The sequence below is a fragment of the Columba livia genome, chromosome 1, assembly GCF_036013475.1.
Source record: "Columba livia isolate bColLiv1 breed racing homer chromosome 1, bColLiv1.pat.W.v2, whole genome shotgun sequence".
Lineage (NCBI taxonomy): Eukaryota > Metazoa > Chordata > Aves > Columbiformes > Columbidae > Columba > Columba livia.
In genome coordinates, this window is record NC_088602.1 from 196,594,514 (window position 1) to 196,621,249 (window position 26,736).

The 26,736-nt window shown below is 42.6% G+C and overlaps 2 protein-coding genes across 4 annotated transcripts in view; one reads left to right on the forward strand and one right to left on the reverse strand.

Moving 5' to 3' along the window:
• COG5 (component of oligomeric golgi complex 5) overlaps positions 1-8,715 on the forward strand; it is a 189,039-nt gene extending 180,324 nt beyond the window's left edge. For both annotated transcript variants that reach the window (XM_065049026.1, XM_005498123.3), the window contains exon 22: positions 7,114-8,715. In XM_065049026.1, coding sequence (XP_064905098.1) covers positions 7,114-7,228 — 115 coding nt within the window. In that variant the 3' untranslated portion in view covers positions 7,229-8,715. The remainder of the gene's footprint in view (positions 1-7,113) is intronic.
• HBP1 (HMG-box transcription factor 1) lies at positions 7,929-26,693 on the reverse strand. Of its 2 annotated transcripts, none has more exons than XM_065049030.1 (11): positions 26,547-26,693; positions 22,202-22,394; positions 20,870-21,104; positions 19,828-19,960; positions 18,960-19,071; positions 18,738-18,850; positions 18,269-18,425; positions 17,575-17,719; positions 14,849-15,178; positions 10,940-11,081; positions 7,929-9,042 (listed from the first exon to the last, which is right to left on the reverse strand). In XM_065049030.1, exons 1-11 carry the CDS (start codon positions 26,559-26,561, stop codon positions 9,025-9,027), a joined length of 1,593 nt encoding a protein of 530 aa, XP_064905102.1. In that variant the 5' UTR covers positions 26,562-26,693; the 3' UTR covers positions 7,929-9,024. The 2 variants fall into 2 exon arrangements, with proteins under 2 accessions (XP_064905102.1, XP_064905103.1); XM_065049031.1 differs by lacking the exon at positions 26,547-26,693 and adding an exon at positions 26,108-26,153.
• Between the last annotated feature and the right edge of the window lie 43 nt (positions 26,694-26,736).

Below are 26,736 nucleotides of genomic sequence, written 5' to 3' on the forward strand. Positions count from 1 at the left end.
CAGCCTGATTCAGTTAATGGGCTTGCTGGTGGTCATGTTGAGACACTGACAAACTGCTCTGACCATGGGGGTGTTAAGTGACAGGCCTTGGGACAAGACTTTTAGGCAGAGAAAGTGTGATCCATTAGACCAAGTAGTGTAGCTGAAATACTTAAACTTTTCATTTCAATCCTTTCATTGAATCCTTTATTCATTTTGCATGACATACCACTCTTAAAATATTTTAACTTTGTTATCTCAAGAATCTGCTGCTGCAAGGTGTCAGTTGGCAAAGTTATCACTTGAGCAATTTACAGTCAGTGTGTTCCTTTTGCTTTGCAGTGTGGAGTGCTTGGGCATTGCTCAGACATTGCTCCCCCCGGGTGTTTAGAGGGCAGCTTTGCGGATCTGCCCTTCCCAAAGGTCTCTGTGGGCACTCCCGTGGCTCTTCCCTGCTCCTGGAGCACCAGAGCAGGGCTGTTTGTCACTGCCCACGCTTCGCTGCTTCTCCCTCCGTCCCCAGGCCCACCGCTTGCGGGCACCATTCATGGAGCTCTGCTGAGCCACATGAATTAACTGTAACTGCACTGGATCTGTCGAGCAGACTCTTCCCTGGGGTGGTTTGGTTGGCGCTCGTGCAGCGCTGCGTGTCGGGGAGCACAGAGCGGGGTTCGCTGAGCAGCGCTCGGATGCGGTAAGTGAAGGGAATGGTCCTGCTTCGCAGACACCGGCAACCTCTGCAGGCATTGCCGTATCCATTTGCCTTTTCACCACCTCCTCTTGCTTGTTCATCGTTTTTAAATAGGCTGGTTATCTGTACATAAGGCAGGCAAGCAAACATCAGTCGCTAGTATGACCATGTTTCACTCATGTTTTCTTTAATACTCTATTGGAACATTTCTGAGCCTGCTCTTCATGTGTCTCGTATGAACCTAAGGAACTACAGGTGTCTTGCTCATTTGTCTGGAGTCTTTTATCAATCACTTTCTTCAAGATTTGTCCGCATGGAGTTTTTCAGCTGTGCTAGTTGAACCTTGGATGTTTTGAGCCTTCAGATCCCTGCACTGACATACGTGGACAAATGATCTTTACGTTTGCTGCGACCTTGCGAACGGTAGTTTTCTGCAGCTGCCCTTTGTAACAACTGTGCAATTACTCTAGGGACCTGCTGCTTAGATATTAATTTACTTGTGTTATCAGAATCCTTACACCTTCATATTAAATCGTTACAGCTTCTTCTGCTCTGTAGATCTTAAATGCTTCATGTGCCACGTGGTGAATTAGTGGCATTCTGAGCATTCTGGTGCCTTTCTTTCTGCTTGTATTCAGCATGAAGGGTGCGATTTACCTGGCCAGAAGTGTATTAGCCACGCTCCCTTTACAGTCAACAGAAAGAAACAGGCGCTGCTGGGGCTGATGTATCTCATCCTGAAGTTGGTACCTACAGTAGGTCAGTTGCGTTGTGTCCTGGGTCTGTGTTCTGTGTGGGGCGCAGGGTGGGGGCTCTGGGGCAGAGGCAGGCGAGTGGCCCTGCTGCTGGGTTGTGCTGAAAGCAGTGCTTCCTTCAGCAGCCAGGGCACCTTTTTCTTTTTAAATTAAGTTTGAAAACTCAACCTGCCTTCCCTAGAAGAAACTTTCCTGTTAGACATGGCAGGATGTGAGCCAACCCCTCAACAGCCTAATTCTTCTCTTTACCATTCCAGTGTGGGTGAACTCCCCTTGTTCAGCTCACTGCTGCTGGAGCAGAGCTGAAAGTCAGGCCCAGTGCAGGGATCATTTTCATAAAGAGCTGATGTCCTGAGCCTGGGCAGGGACAAGTGCCAGCTTGGGAAGCACCACAAAAGCCCCGTCAGTGCGTTAGGCGCGGTTTAGCGAGGCGCAGCAGCGTGGCAGCTTTGCTCTGCTCTGCTCAAACCAAGCAAGCGGCAGCCAGGCAGCGGCTGGGGCTGCCAGCGCCTCCCAGGCCCCCAGGAAAACCCTCCGTGGCACCTCACACTTGTCTGTCAACGCACGGTCCCTTCCATCTCTTTATTTTGCAATCTGGAGTAAACCGGAGATGTCTCTTGCTAATCTGTTGTCCTACAGATGATGCTGTTGGAAATTTTACTGCTCGGTTTTACAGTAACTTCTGTCGCACTCGATTGAATAGGTGTGTGTGTCAGACAGATGTGCTGTTACACAGCGTGTTTTCCATCCTCCTCTTTGCCCTGAAGTTTGCAGAGCAAACAGGCTTTTAACAAAGTCCTGAAGAGGAGTCCTGGCCCCGCTGTCCTCCCACTGCCCTTGTATAACGGGTCGGGACCTGCGTGCACAGGGCGCTGCTGGGCTGAGGGACGATCCCGGCCTCCTCCAAAGCCTGCTGTTCAAATCAGGCTCCGTTTGACCGAGTCAGAGCCCAGGAGGGTAGCACTCACAATTCCACACAAAATCAACTAATTAATTAGAGTAATTCTAAATGATACGCCTTAAGATCCCTTATAGAACCACAGCCCAAATCATGCCCCCCCTTTTTTTTTTTAACTGCAGATATACATCTTCATGGGTTGAAATAACATTTTCAAAAAGAACTATCTGGGTCTTATATAATCAGCTTGTCCTGATTTCCAAGAAAGCTCATGTTTTTGCTCAAGCAAGTGAAGTAATTTAATAAGTGCTTTAAAATCCTTTTCCTTATGTGGGAGGGCATCTTAAACTTAGATTATTTTTTTCCTTACTTCTTATGGCATTTTTAATGAAACATTAATATATGCAGAACATCCCACCAACTCTCTTTCCATAGCTCCCTTTTACAAACAAGATTTGTAATGTATACCGTAGCTTGTCTTTTAAAATAGAAACAGATTGCTGAACAGGTTTTATGTCCTTTATTAGACTGGAAGATGCTGAATTTAGGGCATTATTTAGTCTAATCCCTTCAAGAGTATGTTTCGTATATTACATAAACAGGGTTTCTTCCATCTTCTTAAACATCAGTAATATGACTATAAATTACATCTTTTTTTATGACAACAGCTGTGATCTGCTCTGTGCTGGAGACTTGATGATAACGGCCTTCACCCATGATGCCATTTATTTTTCCATTACTACTTACGTACTGGCGTTTTCACAGTGTCCTCTACAGGAGCAAACCTTCCTTTTTTTAATACAAGTTTTTAATGGTAAAACGGTGCATCTGAATTGAACTCTGTACTTCCAGCATACTTTACAAAAGCTCATTTGAGCTAGAAATGGTAAACTTTACAAAAATGTCATCATCAAATCTGCATTTCAGGTGTTCAGATCACCACTAGACTCGTTTGTCTCCCTGTATGAGGCACAGCGGTGCAGGCATCTCGGCAGCTTCAGCTGCCCAGCTCAGCCGGTCTCTGGCTCCGTGCAGCAGCACCCGCCTTGCTCTACTGCGAGCAGCTTCCTGCACAGCCCTTCCCGCCCTCGCACCCTCTCACAGCCCCACTGTCATTCTCTGCACTGCAAACCGCCTGTCTCCCTGGATCCATCATTTCTGCTGTTTTACCGCCTGGACCTGTCATCACCAGAGACGCGGTTCATAATAGGATGGACACGCTTCCTGGCCTCTTGCCATCCTGTCCTTACCACGGGTGGCAATGCTGTGGAGGCTTTTCTGAGCTGACCAGAGCCTGACTGTAATCATGAGCTGTTCCACGGTCCCCAGGTTGGGCACGGAGCTCCAGGAGTCTCCAGCTGCCTCTTGGCTCGCAGCTGCGGCAACTGCAGCGGCTTTTCATCCTCGGCCCTGGTGTGAGGCCCCTCCAGCTGCTGTCGTGCGCGCTCCCGGCTGGGAGGCGGACCGCTGCTCTGCCGCGGCGGGACGTGAAGCTGGTGGTTCTCCGGGCCAGTTCTGCTCTGGAGGTGCCCGTGTCCTCTGTTCCGTGGTAGGTGTTTCTCCACGGCTTGTTCATGCCCTTGGCACTGCAGTTCCTGTCAGTTGCTCCCCCAGCATTACAGTGCAATCCCCACCCGTGGGAGATGTGGCATTTGCAAAAGAACCTTCACAAGTGAATGGCTGGCAAGTCACGGGAACCTTGACGTGGATGTTACATTTGGTGAGCGGTCAGCACTCACCAGGCCTGTGTCATGGATTTGGCCATTAGCAAAACTCTTACTGTGTGAGAAGAAACAAGCTTTTTGTGTTAGCATTTCAGGTCAAGTACTTGATTATGAATTGCACTTTGACATTCAGTTTTATAGTGTTTACACACTTTTATTGGAGATGCAAGTATGGGACATGAGAAAATAGCGAATGCATCTGGAGTATTGAGAAAGCTTTTATCTTCATTCTTTACTATAAAGCTGTACGGGGTCTATTTTAGAAAAACGCCTGAGAATCCACCTTATAGTGTGGATGGAGTAGTAATTATCGGTTGTCTTTTGAGCGGAAAAGAGAGTTAGTTAAGATGCTCCTGAGTTGGTCATATTGATGTAGTTTGTCTCTTTGAAAGCAAAGGCACAGCAAAGAGCAAGCACAGCAGAAGGGCGCTGACAAACATCAGCTTCTAGCAGCTGCTGGTCTCTGCTGGGAAGAAGGGTCTGGGCAGTTCTGAGGCCACCAAACCATTTGCCAAGTTCCTTTTAGCTGTGTTTTGAGTTGTAAGAGGACAGGGTCTGTCCCTGATGGAGTTGGTTTTACCAGTTAAACCATATTCTTTTGAGGCAGGAGAGGAAGCAAAAAGATAAAAGCTGCTGGAAGGTGTGATAGCAGGACTCTAACGCTGGTGTTTGGCACTTAGCATAGCCTAAATCTCATTCCCTCTTGTTTGATCTGGTGCGAGTAAGTCTGGCTAAGGATTATCACGGGCTGACATTGAGTGGTTTTGGGTGCTGCTTTTAGGGTAAAGCTTCTCCCTTTCATCTGAAGGGATCTGGTTATCTCTGTCATCTTTTTCAAGGGCTTTTTCAAAGCAAGCAGATAACGTCAGAAGGGGATAGCAATGTTACCATCTGGATAATGATGGCAACCCACAACTTCATCAAGAGGTGTCAGAACTTTCTAAGTTAAGCAGGTCAATATGTTTTTTTCTATTTTCAGTTTTTGTTGACTTCTAAAAACTATTTGCACCCAACAAACTTTGGGGAGTGTATAGAGGAAAAGCCAGTGACACTGGCGAGTGGAAGGGGAGAGATTCAGCAAGATGAATGACAGCTACAGTAAGAAAACTGTCACAGGAGTTTCTCAGCTGTCTTTTTAATATAAGGGACTATTCTTTGTAGAAGGTAACTAACATTCAACGTGTTCAACGGTTACTGCTGCCCAGAGCACTTGAGTGCTGACCCGAGTGGAAGGGTGAGACACGTTTGAGTCTTGGGAAACCTCTCTCCTCCTGCTGGTGGGATCCCGGAGCCTCCCCTGCCTGCATCTCCCACTCGCTGCTGTCTGCTCACACGTGCTCTGCCCCTCCGTGCCACCACAGGCCAGTTTACCTGAGGAGCACCTGCCGTCCCGCTCCTCTGTCTCACTTCTTCTCTAATTTTGGGAATTAGCACTAACCTGTGGCTGTGCCTGATGTCTCTGCGGTCCGTCACGCTGGTGGCCTTTGCTGGGACTGAGGTGCAGTGAGCTGTTGTTTAGTTGTTGCCCCTTTCGCTGTAGACAAGGGGTGTCAAACTCATTTTCACCGGGGGCCACATCAACCTGTGTAAACTGTATAAATGTAACTACTCCTACATTTATTACATATATATATATATATATATATATATATATATATATATATATATATATATATATGTATGTATACAGTCCTAAAAGTACATTCAGCCCTTTGAAGGTGACTGCAAGGCTGATGTGGCCCCTGATGAAAATGCGTTTGACAGCCCTGGTGTAGCCGCTGTGCTGCTCCCCAGAGACCACCAGGAGAGCAGACTGAACGTTCCCAGGGCACGGGCTGCAAAACATCAGCTTTATTTTGGCGAGATAAATATTCTTTCCCTGCTTTTCTGGCTGCAACGTGGGATAACTTTTCTGTTGCTGTTGATGTGCAAAGAATGCCAAGTGACTCATCAGAGCGTGTTGGTACCTGGTGTGGGCCGCTCAGCAGTAACTCCCTAGTAGTTGTTACCAAACTGAAGAGCTCTCAGGTGTGTCCCCTCCAACACGAGGGACTGTTACTTTGCTCAGTCTGGTCTGAAACCTCGCAGAGCCCCTGAGGGATGATTGCAGCTCTGCTGCTGCCCCGTGGGACGGTGCCTGACACCGCGGGGAAGGTCTGTGCGGTGTTGGTGCTGCAGCTGTCACCAACCAGAAGAGGATTCGCTGTGTGCTGGGAGTTGTCCCTGTCCCCACTTGGGCCAGGGGCTGTCTGTGCATGCATTTTCTTGAATGTCACCAGTGGAACATAATATAGCAAAGGGATTTAGAAGGAAACCCCATGATCATGAGATCTATTACATGAAAGGAAGAAAAATCAATTGAATTAGAAGCCATATTTAGGTATGGTGAAACTAACTTGGCCTACTTAACTGTTACGTCAAAATCTGAACATTTCAGCATTTACAGAATCTTTTACAGCTCTGCTGTTGTTCAACACCAGCATTTACTGGATTTGTTGGATGAAAAGTAGGCCTGTGTTATAAAGCAAGTTCAATTAAGTACAGACAGGTACGTAATCACAATTGCCCCATTTACCTTTGAAATGGCTGTATTTATGTAAATCACCTAATCTCTGTGTGACATCCTGTGACAACGTAGAAGAAAAGCACAGCGGAGCCACAGGAACGCAGACACACTTTGGTAGCACCGTGCTCCTGGGGGCAGCAGCGGGTCAGAAGCCTGAGCCAGGCATCACCCAAAGGCACCTTGGCTGTTCACCAGTGCCCCAGTTTTCGTTCTGTAAGTTCTGCTCGTGGTGTCTGCAGCAGCTGGAGTCGATTCTTTTCGTTTCTAAAGGTTACCAGTACAGCACTGTGCCCGGGTCTGTGCGTCAGAGCTGTCATTTCAAGCCATCTGCAACATGCTGCTGATTTAAATGTTAGCTTGTTCGCTCCTCAAAACATGTAAGGAGAGAAAGATGAGGGAACAATTTTGTAGAGCAAGATCACACAAGATCATACGAGCAAATTTCTGCAGTGGGGGGAAAACCGTACTTGGTGCTATTCACTCTTGTTTTTCTTTTCCAGAGGTGCACTGGAAGCTTATGTTCAATCAGTAAGAACAAGAGAGGAAAAGGAGTTTGCACCAGTCTATCCCATAATGGTTCAGCTGCTGCAGAAAGCCATGTCGGCCCTTCAGTGAGTATGTTTGGACAACTCTTCCAAAAGAGGGAATGGACAGTACCACAGTCATGGGTCTTTGTACTTCTGGTTCATGTAAATTATTCCCAAACACATGGGCTTTATAGTGAAACACAAGTACCTCCTTCATCCATGCAACTTCTGCCTTTTTGCTTTACATTCGCATTATAGAACTTACTTACTTATACACAACTATTATAAGGAAATTGTATAATTTCTATGTGCTGTGAGCCTACATCTAATAAAAATGAATCATTCTTGAGCATTCCTTTTGAATTTAGAAAGGTTTAAAATCAGAACATACTCAGACATTACAGTGTAGTTGCTGAATATCTCAAATAAGGAAGATGCTCTTTTCCTCCAAGTACAGTTTTAAACAGTTGGATACATTTTAGCCTTATTCAGAGAACTGTACTTTTGAAACTCTAGAATCATCAGTTTCCATCTAAAAAATCACTAATTTTAACACAAGGAAAAATATTTCTAGATTTACATAAATGGTTCTCTAGTGCACTGTTATTCACTTTGAAATAATTTATATTGATTTCAACTCTCTTTTTGCTTAAACTGTAATAAAGAGCTTTGACTTATCTAATCCTGAACTCGGTATTTGGAATTCTTCAGCAGCTTCCCAAGTGCAAAGCATCACACCATACAGGACTGACTTCATGATGTCTTCATCTTATAAAATACACACCACCAAATTTTAATGACTTTATTTGAAATAATATACAAGAATATAGTGTGCAAAAAATTTTAGGGGCAACATCATGTAGACATGTGTCAAACTGAAATTTACAGTTGTGATTCTTAAAAAAAAGAAACACACGGCTGTTTAGTACATGAAAAGCCACGATTGTAAAAGTTCACAGCAGAAGCAATTTGTAATCCTAATGCAGCTGCTCTAATTTTAGACAGTTGGAGGAAAAAAAAGTAAAGTGCAAGTGTTGCACGTATAGTTAAGTGCAAAGTTTGCCCCCACCATAAAGATGTCGTATGGCAAAATAAAATATTGTAGAATATGTGGCAAAGACAAAACACAGAGTTAAAACTATGATGGTGATGGTAGCAACAGCACCATTTTTTTCTTGAGATAACGCTACTTATTCGTTTCATCCTGTCTTGGGCCATTGTTTCTACTGGAAATAACAGCTCTCACTAGTGCCGGCTGGTGCAAAAAACAGCTCCCTTGTGGCTACAAGTGTTTGACGTGGCAACCCAAGCGGCAGCTCCCGCGCTCCACGACCCTGCGCTCTCCATCCACCACGTTCCGGTAACTTGTTGGCATCTGGGCAGGCTGGGAAGCAAGAGGCTGAGAGTACGTTTTGCCATTTCAGAAAAGCCCAGGCCCCAGAATCGTAATCAATAATATGGTTGTGCAATACATATTAATCAGCAATAAGAATCAGTGTATATAAACAGCTGTTACGTATTTTAAAATTCCCCTTTTTGTACATTTTCTTCTAAAAATAAACATTTTTACAGGTCTCCTTCGCCTCTTTCTAAAGTACTTTAGCACCACAGGATATCCATTTTCAAGCCTATATTACCTGATACATAGATGAAGTTTGGAAGAAAAATAAGGCAATTTGGTTTAAAATGTTGATAGTTTTAGCTTACTTAATGTTCTATTGTAAAAAGCGAATCTGCACTCGTGTTAGATCATTTCTAACTTGATGGTGCCAGTATTTTATGGTCACACAAAGTCACAACAAATAGTAAGACCTTGATCTTGCATCTTCTTGCCATCAAGCAACAGCCATTTTGTAAATACAGAGTCGACAGGAAAATTCTGGCTTAATGCTGTTGTGAGCCCTGAGAAAAGAGAAGAGAAAACCAGGTAAGCAGTTACTGAGCAAAGGGGCACGAGATACTGTCCTGAATCCAGCAAACACTCGTTTTGAAACCACAAGTACTTGTAATCATTGGTCAGTTACTCAGAATAAAACAAAAGGCCAAACCACAAGATGTTAACTCCTCATCACCAAAAGACCATCAAGACTTCTTTGTCACAGCCTGGAGTCCACCACTGCTACCTGCTAAGGTAACCAAGCTGTGAAAAAATCCTTAGTTCACTGAGAGGTGACCTTATTAACGTCTACAGATATATAAAGGGAGAGTGTCAGGAGGATGGGGCCAGGCTCTTCTCGGTGACAACCAATGACAGGACAAGGGGCAATGGGTACAAACTGGAACACAAGAGGTTCCACTTAAATTTGAGAAGAAACTTCTTCACAGTGAGGGTGACAGACACTGGAACAGGCTGCCCAGGGGGGTTGTGGAGTCTCCTCCTCTGGAGACATTCAAAACCCGCCTGGACACCCTCCTGTGTAACCTCATCTGGGTGTTCCTGCTCCAGCAGGGGACTGGACTGGATGATCTGAGGTCCCTTCCAATCCCTGACAGTCTGTGATTTAAAAAAAAAAGGTATTTCCTGCTGTAACACAGAGGTAACAGGTTCTACAGATTCTGTTATGTTGGCCTGAAGACCCTACTGCAAGGCAGGTAGAAAACTACCCTTTCTACTAAGGCCAACCCACCCCCATTCCTCTCAGGTACACACAGACATCCCCAGCGAGTTCCTGAAGCTCACAGGTACACAGTGAGCCTGATGTCACCATACCATGCCCAGGACTCTCATTATTTTAACTAACGCCACAAGGAAATCTAAGAGCAGCTGTCACTGTTGATTCCAATAGAATACAGAGAACAGAAAACCAGTTTGTTCTTCACAGCTGGGAGCTGGTGAAACCTTCTGCACCAAGGGACTGAGAACTCAGCACCATGTACGTACTGCAAGAAGCAACTTGGCTTTGGAGCATTTCTGATTCAGCCTTAAGGCAACACTTGCGTATACTCTCGAGAAAGTTAACCTCATTTACACACAAAAGGAACGGGGCGTAATTTGAACATGAAAATGTGAAACCTGCAAAGCCCACAGCACACCTGGTCTCCTACCCAGGCACAAAACAGCTGAGGAAAGGCCCTGGCATTCTGGGTACCTCAGTGCTCTCTCCTTCCAACCTGCTCTTCTAGCTGAACATGCACGTTGGCAGATTCTCCTTTTTTTTGCTGTTCTCTTTATATAATATATTAGCTTTAAAGCCCTTATCTTACCTAATACATTTACCACCTACCAATACATTACAGCAGACTCTTAAATTCATGGCCTTCTATGAAGTGGAAAGCAATTTATTTCCCTACAGAAGAAGTGTTATCCATTTTATTTATTTTACAATTAAATAGAGTAATAAATGAAAGTGATCAATAGAAAAAAAATTTGCTCCCTCCATAACTTCACATATGCTGACAGAAACTACGAGTAAAAAATACAAAACTGGAAAAGAACTTTTACTGAAGCAAAAGGAAACTCACTGAATCACAACAGACAACTCTGTGAAAGTCTGAATGTTTTTGAAGGGAATGGACAGACGTAATTTAGGTACAACCTTATAAACTCAGTTACTTCAAACGAAAGTTTGTGCATTTCACAAGCACACTCACTTTCAGTCCAAGAGAACACGCAGAACCCTCACGAAATACTCAGAGACAGAGCCTCTCCTGGTCTGTTTCCCACACACAAGGCAGGAATGGGAAGGTTTGGGCTATCAAGACAGCAGTGGACAGCAGAGTTTGGCCTGAACAAACCCACTCTGGCTGCTGTAGGAACACATTTAGTTGCACAACAAAAGAGATCGCTTCACAAACATACCGAATTTGTTCGTTTTCGTTTCCAACAGTCAGGATTTAAACGTTTCTGTTCTTCTGCCAAGGCCTTGGCTTCTAGTGTGTACATCCGTCTTTCCTCATTTTTCATTTTCTTCCACCTGTCACCAAGTATCACACTTATGGCTCTGCAAGAGAAATGTTTACAGTATGATCAGGATAAGGTGTTAAGAAATACTCTCTTTCTCATCTCAGCACTTTCAAGAATACAAAAGTTAAAAGTGGAAATAATACACACAGAAGAAATAAATTGTATCTTAATCGTGTTTCTGATTATCTTCTCATACTTCTTGTAACAGTTAAACAGCTCAGAGTTCTGTGTTAGCTGAGCATGGGTCAATGCACAGTCTAACATTTCGAAGGGAGTTCATTTGAATACACAGCAACTTGTATAAACCAGCAAAATAGGGATGTTAAAAAAACTACCACCAAATGGTAACTCACATTTGTTTTGCTCTGCTTTTGTACTAGATGATCATATGACAGATTTGCTGAAAATATGTTCTCTAATAATTAGAGCAATGATCTGAATACGACCTCAGCCAAACAAATATCTGATTAACTGCAACCAACCCCCATGTCTATGTAATAGATGTGTGTAGCTTTCTCCACCTTTTACCCACACTGGGGAGAACACGAGTGGGTGGAACGTACCGGAAAGTTCCCATTTGTTCTAACGCACCTATTATTATTGCCAGTAGCTGAATCAATTGCTTTTCCTACTCCTTATGAACTTCATGTCTTCTGGGCAGTATTTCCCCATGCTATCATGCCATACTGCTTAACTGCACTTCCACAAATGTTGGATCAATATTCCATTAAAGCTCTTAACTCCATCCTGTAGCTGAATGAAATTCTCTAAACAACAGCTCTTTTATCAATGATTACTACTAAACTACTGAGTAGGGATGCTCTGGCTTCAGATTACAGTGATGAAAGTTCTACGAAAAAGGTGTGTACGGCTAAGTACTTTGCTTTATCATATTAAAAAGCTCCTTGTGACTGCAAAGCTATAGACAGACTAACAGAACCAAGAAGAGCAGAGTCTCATCAACCATTTCCACATCATTTCACATGCAGCAATTCTCAAGGCGCTTCTGCACCACACCAAGGAAACGGATTTGGCTCCTGCAAGCCCGTGCGGCACCGCTCAGGGTCCCGGAGCTGCAGAGCTCTGGGTCACAGTGACACCTTGGCCAGGCTGTGCTGCACCCCTGCTGGCACCTACTGTCACCTGCTCTGGTGGCTCCTCACAGCAAATTCCTCCAGCTGCAGCCAGATCCCTTCAACATCAAACCCAAGTGCACAGCCTGGCTCTTTGGCAATGGAATTTCTGCTTTTCTACCAGAATTAAGAACCGGTATCTTAGTTCTGTTGTCAGAATTAAACACACTCCAGCTTAACTAGCAGATGTTTCATGTTTTGGCAATATCCAGAGACAAATCAACAGCAGCAGAAACCTGTCTGGTTTTGGTCACCAGTCTGTATCGGGTCACTCATAGCCCCAGGAAACAGCACAGTGACCCAGAGTCAGCAGGTTTGCTGAGAAAGCCACTGTATTTCCAAATAAAACTGCACTATGAAATCTTTGTATTTCAAATGCAAAAATACGGATTTTGTACCTCCAGAGAAAAAACTGCACTGAGGCACTGAAAGTGAATACAGATCTGTATGTCTCAAAAAGCTTGAAAAACGTAATGCAAAGACAAAAGCTCCATTTCTACAAGGAAACAGTTCAATGAGCGAACCACTGAGACTGAAAACATGATGTGCAGAGAAATTTCCTGACATAACAGACCTAATCCTCCCAACCAGAGTCAAGAAAACACTGACCCTAGCTCATCCCTGCCTCAGGTGCCCTTCAGCAGTCAGAACGCGGCAGCACGCTGTGTGCCGCCTCCTCCTCTGACAACGCTGGAGAGGCACCTGATAATGTTTTAGGAACAGAGTGGTGTGCAGGATGCCATCCCTTACGCTGCAGCTAATTCAAAAGAAACTGTCAAACAGTAGTTGAGAATGTCTCAAGTTTACTCAGCAATTATGTTCAGCACGAACAAACGCTGTTAATAGTTCAGGTGATTTTCTTCATCTTTAGAATGTACACTACTCCAATTATTCAAGTATTTCTGAACCCACAATCAAGTCCAACTACAATTACAGTGAGAATATCTAGAAAAGAAGTGCCACTCTAACACCAGTTTCTCAAGTACAGTCCTAGGGTCTACAGTTCGTTTCAGTATCACATGAATGTTAACTTGTGTTTTTAATGTTTACAGATTTTGTCGACATGGCTTGAGCTACTTTGTCTCAGAAGAGACCATTTAACTCTGAATACCTCAAGTTCTGCAATTTCTTATATGCATAAGAAAAATAACTGTAGCAAACATAAGAACTCCATGTACAGAAATGTGTCCTACCTGTAACCAACTCTAAGATCTACTCAGTAATCTGAAAATGACACATACTTACATTTAAGAAACAAGAGAGTTGCTTCTGAACAGGTGGAATTAGTAAATGTCCCAGCAACACTTTAACAACAGTAGCTGAATGCCTATAAAACCAATTATCACTAACTTCTACGACTTCTTCTGCGCTGTATTTTGTGGATGCCACAGGACTGCACCGCAGCGCGCTGCCTCCCAAACGGGACTGCGAGCGGCATGCTCTGCCGCCCACGTGGAACTTCGCCATCGCCTTCCTTCAAGGTTCTCACTGAAATATTCCATTTGTTTTCAAATCCACCTAGCTGCAGATCCAGTTCACTGCACCCATTTGAAATCAGCATTTTAAATTAAATATATAATCATCATAAACTTTCCCAGCTGACATTCTGTTCCGTTTCTCATTGATAGCTGCAATGAATGTGAAAGCAGCAGATCTGCTTCACTGGAATTGCTATAAACACTGCAGAGCACCATTGCCAGGACACACAGGACTGACTGGGATTTAAGGATGAGTTATCTCTATGGTAGCATTTTATTTCTCAACACCAGTTACAGCCTCCTTACTGGAACATCATAAAATAACCAAAACTCTTTCAAAGCCCTGTCACCTTTAGTTTTTACCAGACTTAGTACTAGAATTTTTACGTGACAATGCAATTTCGACAGTAACAGTTTTCTATTATCTGATTATAAGATCAGTGCATGTTCATTATTTGGTTTATATTTCATATGCACAATTAGCATGGCATATTATTGAAAATATATGTAATGGACATATTTATGTAAAAAACGTTTAGACATGAATGTGCATATGAACAAAAGAACAAGCCAACAAAGAACCCTTCCCCAAACACATGCTCATATGACGACTCCTGCAAATTTCAGCAGATTGTTGAATGTCTTTAAGACAAAGAAAATTTAGCAATGTTTTGTTTGGATGAAGATCTTTCAGATACCCTAACAATCAGTACTTCATTATTCAGTATGATACACAGACTGAGACTAAATGATAGTAAGTGCACTGAACAATTTGCAATAATATGTCAAGACTTAATTAGAAGAAGCAGAAATTCCCTTTTTCCAACACAACACATGAGCAGCGAGCCTGGTACTTTTTATCCCACAGATATTTCTCACCAGTGTAAACAAAGACAGTTGTGTACTTGTGACTCTGGGTGCACATATATACATATGTCAGCTGCTTTACCCAAATTCTTTCTCAGAAGTTAAGTTTGCCAAAAATTGCTTGTGTCAAATTTACCAAGCACTGTATATATTTGAAGTCCACCCATAACTTAAGTTTGTGTCAGCATCTTACAAAACTTGTTCTTAAAACAACAAACACATATTTTATGTCAAATGCAACATTTAGTCCACTTAAATTTAAAGGCGGGACATGGATGTTTGGCTAGCACACCAGTAATTAAAAAACTAGAATTTTAAACCATTACCTGTTGTCTTTTCCTGGATACATCTGAGTATATTCAACTCTGTATTTTTTGGCAAAAAGCATGAAGGCATTCATTGGTCTTTTGCACTTGTTTGGAGATGTGGCACTCACAGTACTTGCAGTCCCTGAGCTGTGGCTTTTGCCAGCTTTGCTGTACAAAGAATTGGAGGAAAGATGTGACGATGCAGCAGACGCACAGTTTTTACTGCTGCATTCTGATCTCTCAGCATCTGGATTGTTTGATCCTCCACAAGACAGAGAAGCGCGACGCTGGCGAGCCATGCTGCTGAGCACATACACTGCAGAGGAATCCATTGGTGTAAAATCGTAACTACAAGAAAAAGACACAGCGTAAAACGATCAAGGAGTTTTAATGTAAAATCCCTAGAGAGCTGCCCACTCTTCACCTGTACTAAACTTCTAGTATTCTGGTCACTTTTGTGGGACAGAATGACTTGTGCTTGATGCAATGTCAGTGTGAAAAAAAACAACAAACCAGCCACCAACCCAAAAAACCAAAACCAAAAACCACACCAAACTTTGGCAGATTAATTAATAGTTTTTTCAATGTGCTGGCAGACTGCAGCTTTGCAAGATCTGCTGTGTATTACTAATTCCCCAGCCGTATATCAATTAAATATACACTGTTTTCAAATTTAATCCTCTTTTGAAATAAGTTTCTTTCTTTCTGCTTCTGTCCTTACTATAAATCAAATCTCGTTGGTGAATTATAGATACTGAAAAGGACAACTGATGTGGGAAGAACAAGCACTTGAAAATACAGAAGAATCACAAATATGAAGACACTATATTAAAATATATAATATACATTAGTGCATAAATAACTTCTCTAAGCAGTTAAATACAGTTAAATACATATTGTTTTACAGACAAACCTTCCACTGATACTAAAAAATTGTTTAAAGATCCATAATGTTGCAAACTATTTGATTGAAACTGACAAACGTCTGCCCTCTAGTGACAAAAATGTGAGGTTCCTCAATATTTCAAGGTATTTCAACAGCTTAGATAAGCTGTTTCCATACAATGTAGACCTCCAAATACTGTAACTGTTGTAATTTGTTGTTGACGAACAACTACAATTAACTACGGAAGAAGTTTAATTCCACAGTCTACTTATTATTGTGTCCAGGTGTGTGCAGATCAGTCTGGGAGTCGCAGGCTATCCTGTCTTTAGCACACTATACGGGGAAAACACACTGGTCAAAGTGCTAATCGGTCATAACTCCAAAACACTAGTTATCACCACAAAATAAACATGAAATGTATATAACTCTAAGGCTGTGCTCACTCACTGCTCGATGTGGCTATAGCTGCATAATTTTGTCAAAAATAAGGGCTTTGGAGAGCTTTTTTCTGCACACAAGTGAACTACTGGGAAGGCAGGACTGCAAGTGGCAGTCCAGCCCCTTCTGCAAAGGATGGAACCAGGAGCAAGGGAGGAGCCTGAAGGGTTGTCTCCAAAATCCCTCAGACAAGTAAAAAGCAACAACGAAAGGATAATGCCGCCAACCTTGCAGGTGAGCTTGAGATAATGAGAAAGGATCTCTCTGTTCTACAAACACCCTTCCTATTCTCAATCTCCTTCCCATAACCCAGCAACAGAATCATGTTCCTTAATTCTTCTGTGCTGTAAACAGTTGCTGCTGCACGTTCCTTTCTCAGTGACTTACTCCCTTCTGCCCAGAAAGAGAGACAAGGAATCTGAAGCATCCAGGCTGTATTCAGCTGGGCTGCAGGATGAATTAGGAGCCACAACTCCCAATTTTTCAGTGAGATGTAACTATAATGACCAATCGCTCTGTACATAGGCAGTTCAGAACAGGAGTTAGTAAGAAAGAAAAAACAACCCCAAGACAGCAAATGAGTGAAGACAAGCAATCTGAACGCTCTGTGCCAGACTGACATCATGCAAGCCTCCTAGGGCTTGAACTGCAAACAGCATTTTAAATTCTTTTTTTTTTTAATTGTAAAAAACAAAAAGCAACTGAACTAAAAACAATGCTAAAAAGGATCCAGTATCGTAGGAGAAGATGAATTCTACTAAACCTAGAAATCTCAAAATTGTATGGCAAAACCTTTGAGTAATACTATTTCCTTAGAATCTGAATAGAATAATTTATGTTGGACAGGACCTCTCAAGGTTATCTGGTTGAACTCCTTGCTCAAAGTTAATCAAACTTTGAAGTTAGATAAGTTTGATATATTAGAAAAAACATCACAGAAAGCAGAGTATACAAAAATAGTAAGAACTTGTTATGCAAGTCCTGTATTCTAAAGTCATAGCACACGCATTTATTACTAAGAAACTACTTGGATCATTCAGATAACACAGCTGCATACGAAGCACAAGTTAATAGCCTGCAGACATACTATTGTGGGAAAACTACTAGTTTTTTTTCAAACATAACCCACTTTACCTGAAGCATTTATACAGATAAAATACATTTTTTTTTACTGTTTCATCTAATCTGTCTTAGACTATCACAAAAAGGAGCTGAAATGTTATTTCACTCCAAGGTATTTGCAGGTTAGCAGAGCACATAATTACACAGCTTTCCTAGTATTCAGTCTTGGTTTTCCCCATCTATCTTGTGTTACCCATAAGTATTCTCTTTTTCCTCTACATGCTTCGAATTCTTGTAGACTTAAGGTGCCTACTCATTAAATACAAGAACCACTGAGGCCACTTTATCCAAAAATTACCTTTTAAATGTATCAAAAACACCTGAATCATCAAAGTTAATGGCATCAGGGTGTCCAGGAGGTAGACACAGATCTCCAAGATGCATTTCACAGCATGGAATGCCATGCTGTACCACAGTCAAGCTTGGATAAAAAGATGACCAACCTGAAGTGGTAAAGAGTCAAATTAGACAAACGGCCAGACAATCTCTCTAGTTCTTAACTGGAGCAATCCTGTATCTCTAAATGATATAATTTTATAAAAATGTTCTGATGTCGTTTCTTTCACCCAAAAGAATAATCAGAAACACATACTCAGGGAATTCTTACTGCAAATAGTTTATTTTTATCTCAAGTAAAATCTCCTAGTAAAAAAAAGTAATCAAAACCTGGAAAATTTATCACCAGAAGTTCCATGTTTAGCAAGTGAGAAAAGCCTCCCTTATTTGCAACTTTCCTTTCTCCCCCCAGTTTTCCTCCTTTCCTGAGCTCCATTTATATATTTGATCAAATCTTTCCTTAAGAGAGATGCAGTATTTCTGTAGCCTTATAGCTTTACAGTTTTGTCTATTAAAATTCTGGATTTCTTTAAAAATATAGTAAATTGACTCTACAACACCACTCCAATCAATTTCTTGAGCAATATGGGATGCCAATAAAATCTGCAACCACTTTCTAAGAATATACAACTAAATATAGTTGTAGTATTTCATACCTTTATTTTTAACATAAAAAGGATGATCGAGTCGGCATTCTACTGTAAGCAAGCCATCTTCTACTGTGCCGGGATCAAAAGTCAGCTTCAGCACTGACTCACCAAAGGAAACGCTTTCTTCATGAGAAATCAACTTCAAACCATCGGCACCATAGCCCTGTAAACAAACACACAGTTCAGAGCTTTTCCCCCAAGAAAGCATGTAACTGTGTATACTGCAGGTTTAGATCCTCATCTTATATTAAAAAATACCAGCATCCTTAGTGTTCTCACTAGAAATTAATAAAGATGATACAACATTCAAGACATACCTAAATGAATTCAGCTGAATTGCTTTATAGCAAGATACTCGAATAGTGCAGTGATCAGCTCTAGACTATCATAAACATGTCATCCCTGTGCCTTTAGTTACTGTCTCAGGAAAAAAGAAACTAAATATTTGCTACAGGTATTGAAATGAATTTAATACCTTATAAGGACTTGCTGGGAGATTTTCCTCTTTTCCACAGCTTTCAGATCTTGCAAAATCTTCAACATCCTGCCACTCTTTATTGCGTCCTTTATGAAAGCACAAACGAGAGCCTAATAGATTTTTTTAAGGGAAAAAAAAAGATTAGTGTTATGTAGAAAGTCTGCAAAGAAAAAAAAAGAAAACAAACCAAATACTTATTTAACAATACATGTTCTTTACCTTTTAGAAAACAATGCCAGACAGTTGAAGGCCAGGAATGGCACCATCCTAAATCATCATCATCTGAAAGTGATGACATGCAGAAAATGCCAGATTCTGATTCACTGCTCACCTATTGAAAAAAGCAAAATAGTGTTGATATTTTACTGCAGAAGATTGTAGGGCTGGGCTTGTATGTCTTCAGGCACATTCTCTAATTTGCATCTGTGTCATCACTTCGCCTTAAATACTAATAGGAATGTAACACAAAGACAAAGACTCAAAGAATATAGTAAATGCGAATGGAATATTTTCATCTCCTTTTTTTGAAATGTGCCATCCTGAAATTTCTGGATTTCATTCTCTGAGATTAATTTTGCACCTCTGGATCACCTTATGCTTAGGTACAAGCATTTTACAAGCCATCATTCCTTGGCCTTCCACAGAACCAACCAAAGCACACGTTACTGTATGGTCAAATTACTGGAAAGCTGTAGGTGCGAGTCAGTTCAAGATAAATCACTGGGAAAAACCTCAATGTCTTTATCAGACATGTTTCAGACACTACACAGCAAAGGGAGAAGTAGGACTGACAGTTTTTGTGCATGTAAAAGGAGATGGTTTCATATTTCCTTTTTGAGATAGCACACAAGTTAATACAATTTTTTTAAAGCTTGCTATAGAACGAACTACAAGACAAGCAGAGCTTTCTTAGAATGTGATCACAAGAATGTGAACTCGATGATGCAGCACTACAAGCCTACTGTGTTGGGCAAAAAGAAAAGTAACAGAAAATCTAGCTTAAATAGGAATGGTATTATAACTAAACAGATGTTTTTTTAAAACTAGCTTCTCTTTTCAAAAAGCTTAAGCCATTACTCATGCTCACCCTTTCATGTCTGACTGGTGTTTCATCCAAATCATTCTTGGAGAAGTTAGGATCATTCCTTGAGGATCCTGGTGGAGGACGTGCATAGGAATGTAAACTTTTGCTTGTAGCTATTATGTGAACAGGAGATGATCTACAACAGAAAAATTTACTTTAAAGCATCTCAGATTAAGACAATACAAGCCTTAGCTGCCATTAGTCTAAAATGCTCTTATTTAATAAATATTGCTATTTGCATAAGTTGAATACCAAATAAACTTCCTACACACCAATATTCAAATGGGATGATTAAAGGGTGCAAGCTCAGGCAAAGGGAGTATTTAGCATAATTTGTGCATAGCTTCTATACGCCACCCAAATGTCAGTACTACTGCCACATCAGCATCTCCTTGTCACAACGCTGAAGTTTTCACAAATATCTTGAAATGAATGCCTCATTTCTTAGAGTACATCAAGACATCTTCTCTGTCCTAATGATTAAAACCCAACTGCACTACTGTTAACAGTACTGCAGTTAATTTTCTTATTACAAACCTAAGACCAAATCTGTACAACAGAAGGTAAAGCCCAGAAATTTCTAAGATCCCACACTGCTTCTCACAGCCTTATGGAATTTACAGATCACAAATGTGGAACAGCATCAAAAAATACACATTACATTAGATTTCCAACTAGCTCTTTAAAAAAGAAATAATCTAAAGCCAGTGCACTAGTAAATATTAAGAATTTAATGTAACAAGTTCATCTTCATTTTTTATATACTCCTTCACATGAGGTAAATGCCAATAATTTCTGAGCCTCCTGTGGTTAAGCAATGTCCTTATACCGCCCTACCTCATTCATGGCTGGCAATTAAGAAGCTTTTGCAACAGGCTCTGAAATGAGTCCTGTGCCATCATGTGTAGAAGAATAAAGTTTCTAGATAGAAAGATCAAAAATAGGCTTCCAGTTCAAAGTCAGAGGGTGTGAAGAGTGAAGGGAATATTTCTGAAGACAGAGTATTATAAATCTTAGGGTTCATCATGGAAATAAATGTCAGTACCTGTTATAAAAAGAGCACTGCATCAAAGGACTCTGAGGACTTGTGGCTATATTTGCTAATTCTGTCAACCAGTTCACTCCATTCTCACAAGAATAAGCATTTTCCGCATTGCTGTTTGAGGTATTTTGGTTCCATGAAGGCCTTGAACATTCCTGATGTGAAACATCAGCACCAAGCTGGAAAAGTGCAGGTGGGGTAGAATCTGTCTGCACAGCCTGTAGTTCAGGAAGATCATCTACAAACAAATGCACAAATTACCGTAACTATACCCACTGATAAATTCTAGTTGACAACAAATTTTGCAAATAAAAATCAAAACAGAACCACAAAGTAACTGATTTTGTTTTCTCATATCACAATTACCAACATTTCACAAACCCTATTCATAATATGAACAAAATGGCCACAGAAATAATCACGTCTCTAGTCTACTGTACATTCATACAAGCAGTTTAAGAAAAACATTAAGTAACTAGATAAAAATGTAGTTCTGGTTTTGAAGTTTTTACGAGACTGACTAGTTTACACAGAATTGTACTGCAGAATTATGCAAAAGTAGCAACATGTTACACTAAAATACTAAAACATTCAATAAAAGGCAACTAAATTAATGTTTTAATAGGTGTGACACTAAAAAATATCAACAGCAGGGGCTGTACAAGTTAAAAGTTTTCCATGTTTCCACCAGGGAATGGAATTAAGTAACTGAGAAGTCATGAAAGCTGGGTATACAGTCTGGTAGGGCTGAATTCCTATCAATAATCTACACATTTCACATGTTATACAAAATATGAGAGTTCAGCTTGTTAAAAGCCTGTGTTACATGCTCTTGTATAACTAAGTATCATTATTCTTAATCACTCTATTACTTCAATTAAGTGTGTTAAGATTTTATTGATTATATCAATACTTTCTAACCTACATGCTATTTTTGTCCTGTAAATAAGAACCAAAGTTAAATGTTCTTCTAGCCCAGAATCTCTATTTGCAGCTGATCTAAAGCAGCATAATTTCCCTTTAGGAGGAGCTCCTGAGCTTTCTGTTTGTTATTCTTGTGCCAAAGAAAGCTCCTCCAGAGATTAGGAGCAGAAATTTGTAGCTCTGAGTTAAAGAACACATTTAAGGCAACAGGCCAGTGTGTCAGAACTGGAACTTGGTTAAAGGGAAAAGTGACTCAAAATAAGACCTTCAGATATCACAATTTACTATCATATTCCCTCGCCTACTTAAGTTAAAAATCAGTAATCTAAGTCAACTTCCAGTAATTTCACTATAGGAAAACTAAAACAAACTTCAGAATCTGGCTGCTTCTGAAAAAGTCATGTTATTTACCAAGTTCCATGTGTTCATCACCAGATACATATCCAGGAGAAGAGGGCAGGTTTTCATTACACTTCAGCAAATCCAGTGACTCATTCATGCCTGAAGTTCTCTTGTCCACTACCAGAAGGAGTTTCTGAACTGCATTAGGCATTTGATTTGTCTTCACTTCCCAGACCATGTTAGGATGTTCCAAAGTATCTGACTTTAAAGAGACAGACGTTAAAAATTTGTATACACAAACTGTTTTACCGGCTACTTTGCTACCAAAATCCCAAGTCCTCCACAGTCTGTTGAGAAACACAGCATAATTTAGCTTGAAAGGGACCTCTAGAGATGATCTGGTACCATCCCTGTAGAAGGTAGAGCCAACTCTAAAGTCAAATGAGGCTCCTTGGGGCCCTGGCCACTTGAGTTTCTAGTATCTTAAAGGACGGAGGTTCCCTGACACTTCTCAGGAATCTGTTCCAGTGACTACTCTTGCTGTAAACAAGTTTTGCCTTACACATGGTTTGAATTTCCATTGTCAACACCTATGCCCATTGCCTCTGAGCATTTGGGGTCACTTCCTCGACCACCACTCAGGCCAAGGTAAACAATATTCGCTGGGTACCCTGAGCCACGCATCCCATCACACAATGCAAGCAGACGGGTCAGACAAGATTTGACTTTTGGTTCATCTGTCCTGGATATTCCCAGTCACCTTCTTGCCTTGTAAGAACCAGGACATGGCTGTCAGAGGACCTACTCCACAATATTCCTGCAGATCAAGGTTAGGCCAACCAGCCTGTAGCTTCCCCATATCCTCCTCTTTGAAGACAGGTGTGACATTGTCTTTTTTTCCAGTTACTGGGAGCCCTCCAACCACCAAATCTACCACCTTTTGGAGACCATCCTCACAACACCACTGACCAGCTCCCCCGATGCTTGCACCCGGTCTCACCGATGGTGTGTGGCTGCTCATGGACCTGGCCTGCCCCAACCTGTTCTTCATCTGCCATACACAAAGAAGGACCCTGCTCCTTCAGATGCATGGTGCTAGGCCCAGGGACCTGTAGAACCTGGAAAAAGGCCTTGCAAATAAAGAACAAAGCGAAGAAGATGCCGTCCTCAGCCTGGACTGACGCGGGGTCTCCTATACCATTTAGCATCAGGCCCACACTCCCCCTGCTCACTCTTTCACCAACGGTGTATCCGCAGGAGCTTTTTTCACTGCCCTTCAAGTCCCTTGCTACCTCAACTCTAGATATGGTCTCAAACACATCTGACTGCTAACATCCTAACACCCTGTGCTGTAAATGGAAAGAAAAGGAAGCTTCTATTAGTAGATATCACTGTGGTTTCGATCCCCAAATCCCAGTACTGTAACATTTATACCAAAAGAAATACTTTGAAACATCTTCAGCAGTCAGAAAATTCTGTGACTATTCTACACAACCAGTGCCTCTAAAAGCTGGAAAACAAGGTTATGCAGTCTTCAGTAATTTGGTTATCTACAGTTTTTTCAAATGATAATGAATTAAAGCTATCATAACATTATTACCTCGACCTTAATGCAGTGTCATTGAAAAAGTAATTGCAAGTCCCTCAAAAAAGCGCAAAAAACACATAAGAAAATCTGAAAAGCCTACCACATACACATCCACTAAGTTATACAAACAATAGAAATACAAACAACAGCTACAAATAGTCCAATATTTTCATATGAAACAGTAAGCCCATCAGCCTGAAAGTTCCCTCAGTGAAATTCATAAAAAGCCATCTGATAATGATTACAAAAAAAAATCTTTATTAAAATAGTTAAAAGGTATTGTGTGTATACAACCAACACTAACGATATGCCATGGTTTTACTCATTCTATGAATCTGTTTCATGCATTTTGCAGCTTGTCCTGTACATAATATAGTTCAGACATAACCCTTCAGATTAGATACTAGCCCCACCAGAAGAGGCCTGACCTAATAAGTAATTTTTTTTACTGGAAAATTTCTAACCTGCTCATCTCCTACTCTTTCAAATACATGCAAAACTTAAATAAACTTGCATTCCAAACACAAGATGTTTGATTCTACTCAAAGGGCACTACTACAATAGCCACAACAGTGTAATTCTGATTTTTAAGAGGTGGAGAGCGAAGGCAAGAGAAAGAAGAATATACAATCAAGTAAACTATCAATGGCATGTGTATTTCACCTATAAGAAGCATCTTTAATACAAATTATGCCCCTGCCACCCATGAGGGACAGTAAAATTACAGACCACCACAAAAGTAGGAAGTTCAGTCATTTCTGAACAGGAAAAATCAGACCTCAGTAGTACAGGTCAGGACCTTGATGATTATCTCCACGTAATCAACTCTAAAAAGCCACTCCTTGTTTTTCTGGCTTGTCCATGTCCTTTCTGCCCCTCTATTTTTTTCTACCTTTCTCTCCCATTTTCCTACCAAAATGAACGACCTAACTTCTTTTGAGACTGTTACCTTCCCCTTCCTTCCCACCAGCTGCCAAGATTTTGAAGCACCTGTCGTATCCTAACACACTGAACATCAGAGATAAGGTACAGATACAATATGTTAGTCTGACAAGAAAGATACTTATTTGAGAAACAAATTGTTCTTCCAAGTCACAAGAATTTCTCTAAACCAAAGCCACTCGTGTACAAAAGCCAAGAAATTCTCTAACCAATGCATTAAAAAGAAAAACAAAAAAAATAAGCCCAACTTTTCATTTTTTCTGTTCTACTTGATTAAACCCTGGTTTGGACATCATGTGCTTCTCTTGTCCTCAGACTTTCAATGTTTTGGAACGTTAAGGGAATGGCATTATCTAGCTTCAAAAGATACTTTTTTTTTTCCCCTCAAGTTCAACTTCAGGTTCAAAACTTGTTGCAACAGATGTTTTCTAGAAATATGCTTCATAGGACTATAACTACTGCCATTTTCTTTAGAGGCCAAGTGGCTTCATTCATGAACTTGTCATGGTAAAACAAATGGCAACATCAACAAAGAGTTTATTAATTAAACCGTAACTATTTTTGCGGGGAGGAAAAAAAAAAAAAATCGTGACAAAAGTAAATAAAGACTGTGGCTGAGAAGGGGTTCAGCAGGAACTGGGGAACACCGACCCACGCCGCCCTATGCAGGAATGCCTGAGTGGAAGTGCTGCCCCCTGGTTTTCCTTGTGTTATTTGCCTACCTTCCCCCAGCCTACTTCCCGAGTCCCAAGGAAGCTCTTCCCCTGCAGTAATTCACTGGAGTTTGATACAGAGAACAGCTCCTCCAAGCAAAACACAACATAGTGGCAGGACTGGATCGACACCGGGGACTGTGACTGGCAGAGCTGCCCTGACCAGGGAGCCAGAAAACGCCGCAGCCTAAGCGGGGCACGGAATGTGATTCACCATGTTTTTGCAGACGCGGCCCTTTAGCATCGCACAGGCCGAACCGCAGCTTCACCGCTGCCTCCCCCGCTGCAGGAGGGGCCGCGGAGGAGGCGCTCCCCCCCGCCACTCAACAGCCACCGCTTCGATTACACAAGGAGGACATTTACAGCAGAACCAAAGCCCGCAGCAGTGCGTGACCCCCGGGCGAGGGCCGCAGCCGCACAGGCGGCCCCGGGGAGCCCCGTTCCCCACCAGCGCCCCCGCCACGGCCGGGAAGCCCCGGGCCCGCGGCTGAGCCGGGGCCGCGCCCGGGAGCGCGCTCGCGCTCCCTTCCCCCCCCCGCCCCCCGCCCGTCATGTGATCCCGCCTGGACGCGGCCCTTGTTTATAAACTTCAGGCGGCAGCGCGCATGCGTGCAAGGCCCCATTCATTCACAACTGCGTAACAGCTCGGCCCGGCCGGGGGGAGACAAGGGGGGCGCTCCCCCCGCACCCACTGTTCCCCCCGGGCGCAACCACCCGCCATGCCGGCCCCACCTGGCGCAAAGCTTCCCCCTGCCTTCTCTCCCCAAGCAGCAGCTGCTCCCCACCGCGGGGCAGAGCGCCCTCGCTCTGACAGAGCGGGGCAGGCAGGCAGCTCCCCGGGGAAAACAAAGGGGGGCACCGGCTTGCTTTCGCTGGCTTTCGCGGTCCGGCACCGCAGCTGAAAAGGCCCCAAGGGGCACCGGCGCCCCCACGCACCCCGCCGGGTTCAGCCCAGCCCCGCGGGAGGGTGGCGGCTCCGCCGGGCCGCTGAGGGAAGGCGCCCAGTAAACAATGTCCGGGCTCAGCCGCCGCCAAAAGCCACAACCCAACGGCCTCCTCAGCTCGGCCCGCGGCCGCCGCCGCTCCCCTCCGGCCCGGCGGACTCCGGCCATCCCCCGCCAGCGCCTCGCAGGCCCCTAGAAGCGGCAGCTCCAAACTTTAAAGCACTTACCAAACCCGTCGCCATTACCAAATTCCCTTCGACTGCCCCCCCCGCCTCCTCCCCACAGCGGAGTCCCGCCCGGCCCTGGCGCTGCTCAGTCGCCAAGTGGTCAAAGACGACGTTGCTCAACCCGCAGCTGCTTTCTATTGGCTGTTCGGCTTGCCTATCAGGAATCCGCCCGGAGGGCGGACATGTTTTG

Bases quoted from the DNA above. Each gene is read 5' to 3' on its own strand.
- HBP1 (XM_065049030.1), bottom strand. The intron at 15,179-17,574 runs GTAATTTTTGGA...TTTTTCTTGTAG, and splicing joins GTTTTTGATACATTTAAAAG to TTACGATTTTACACCAATGG. The intron at 11,082-14,848 runs GTAATGGTTTAA...TTTCTCTTGCAG, and splicing joins TATCCAGGAAAAGACAACAG to AGCCATAAGTGTGATACTTG.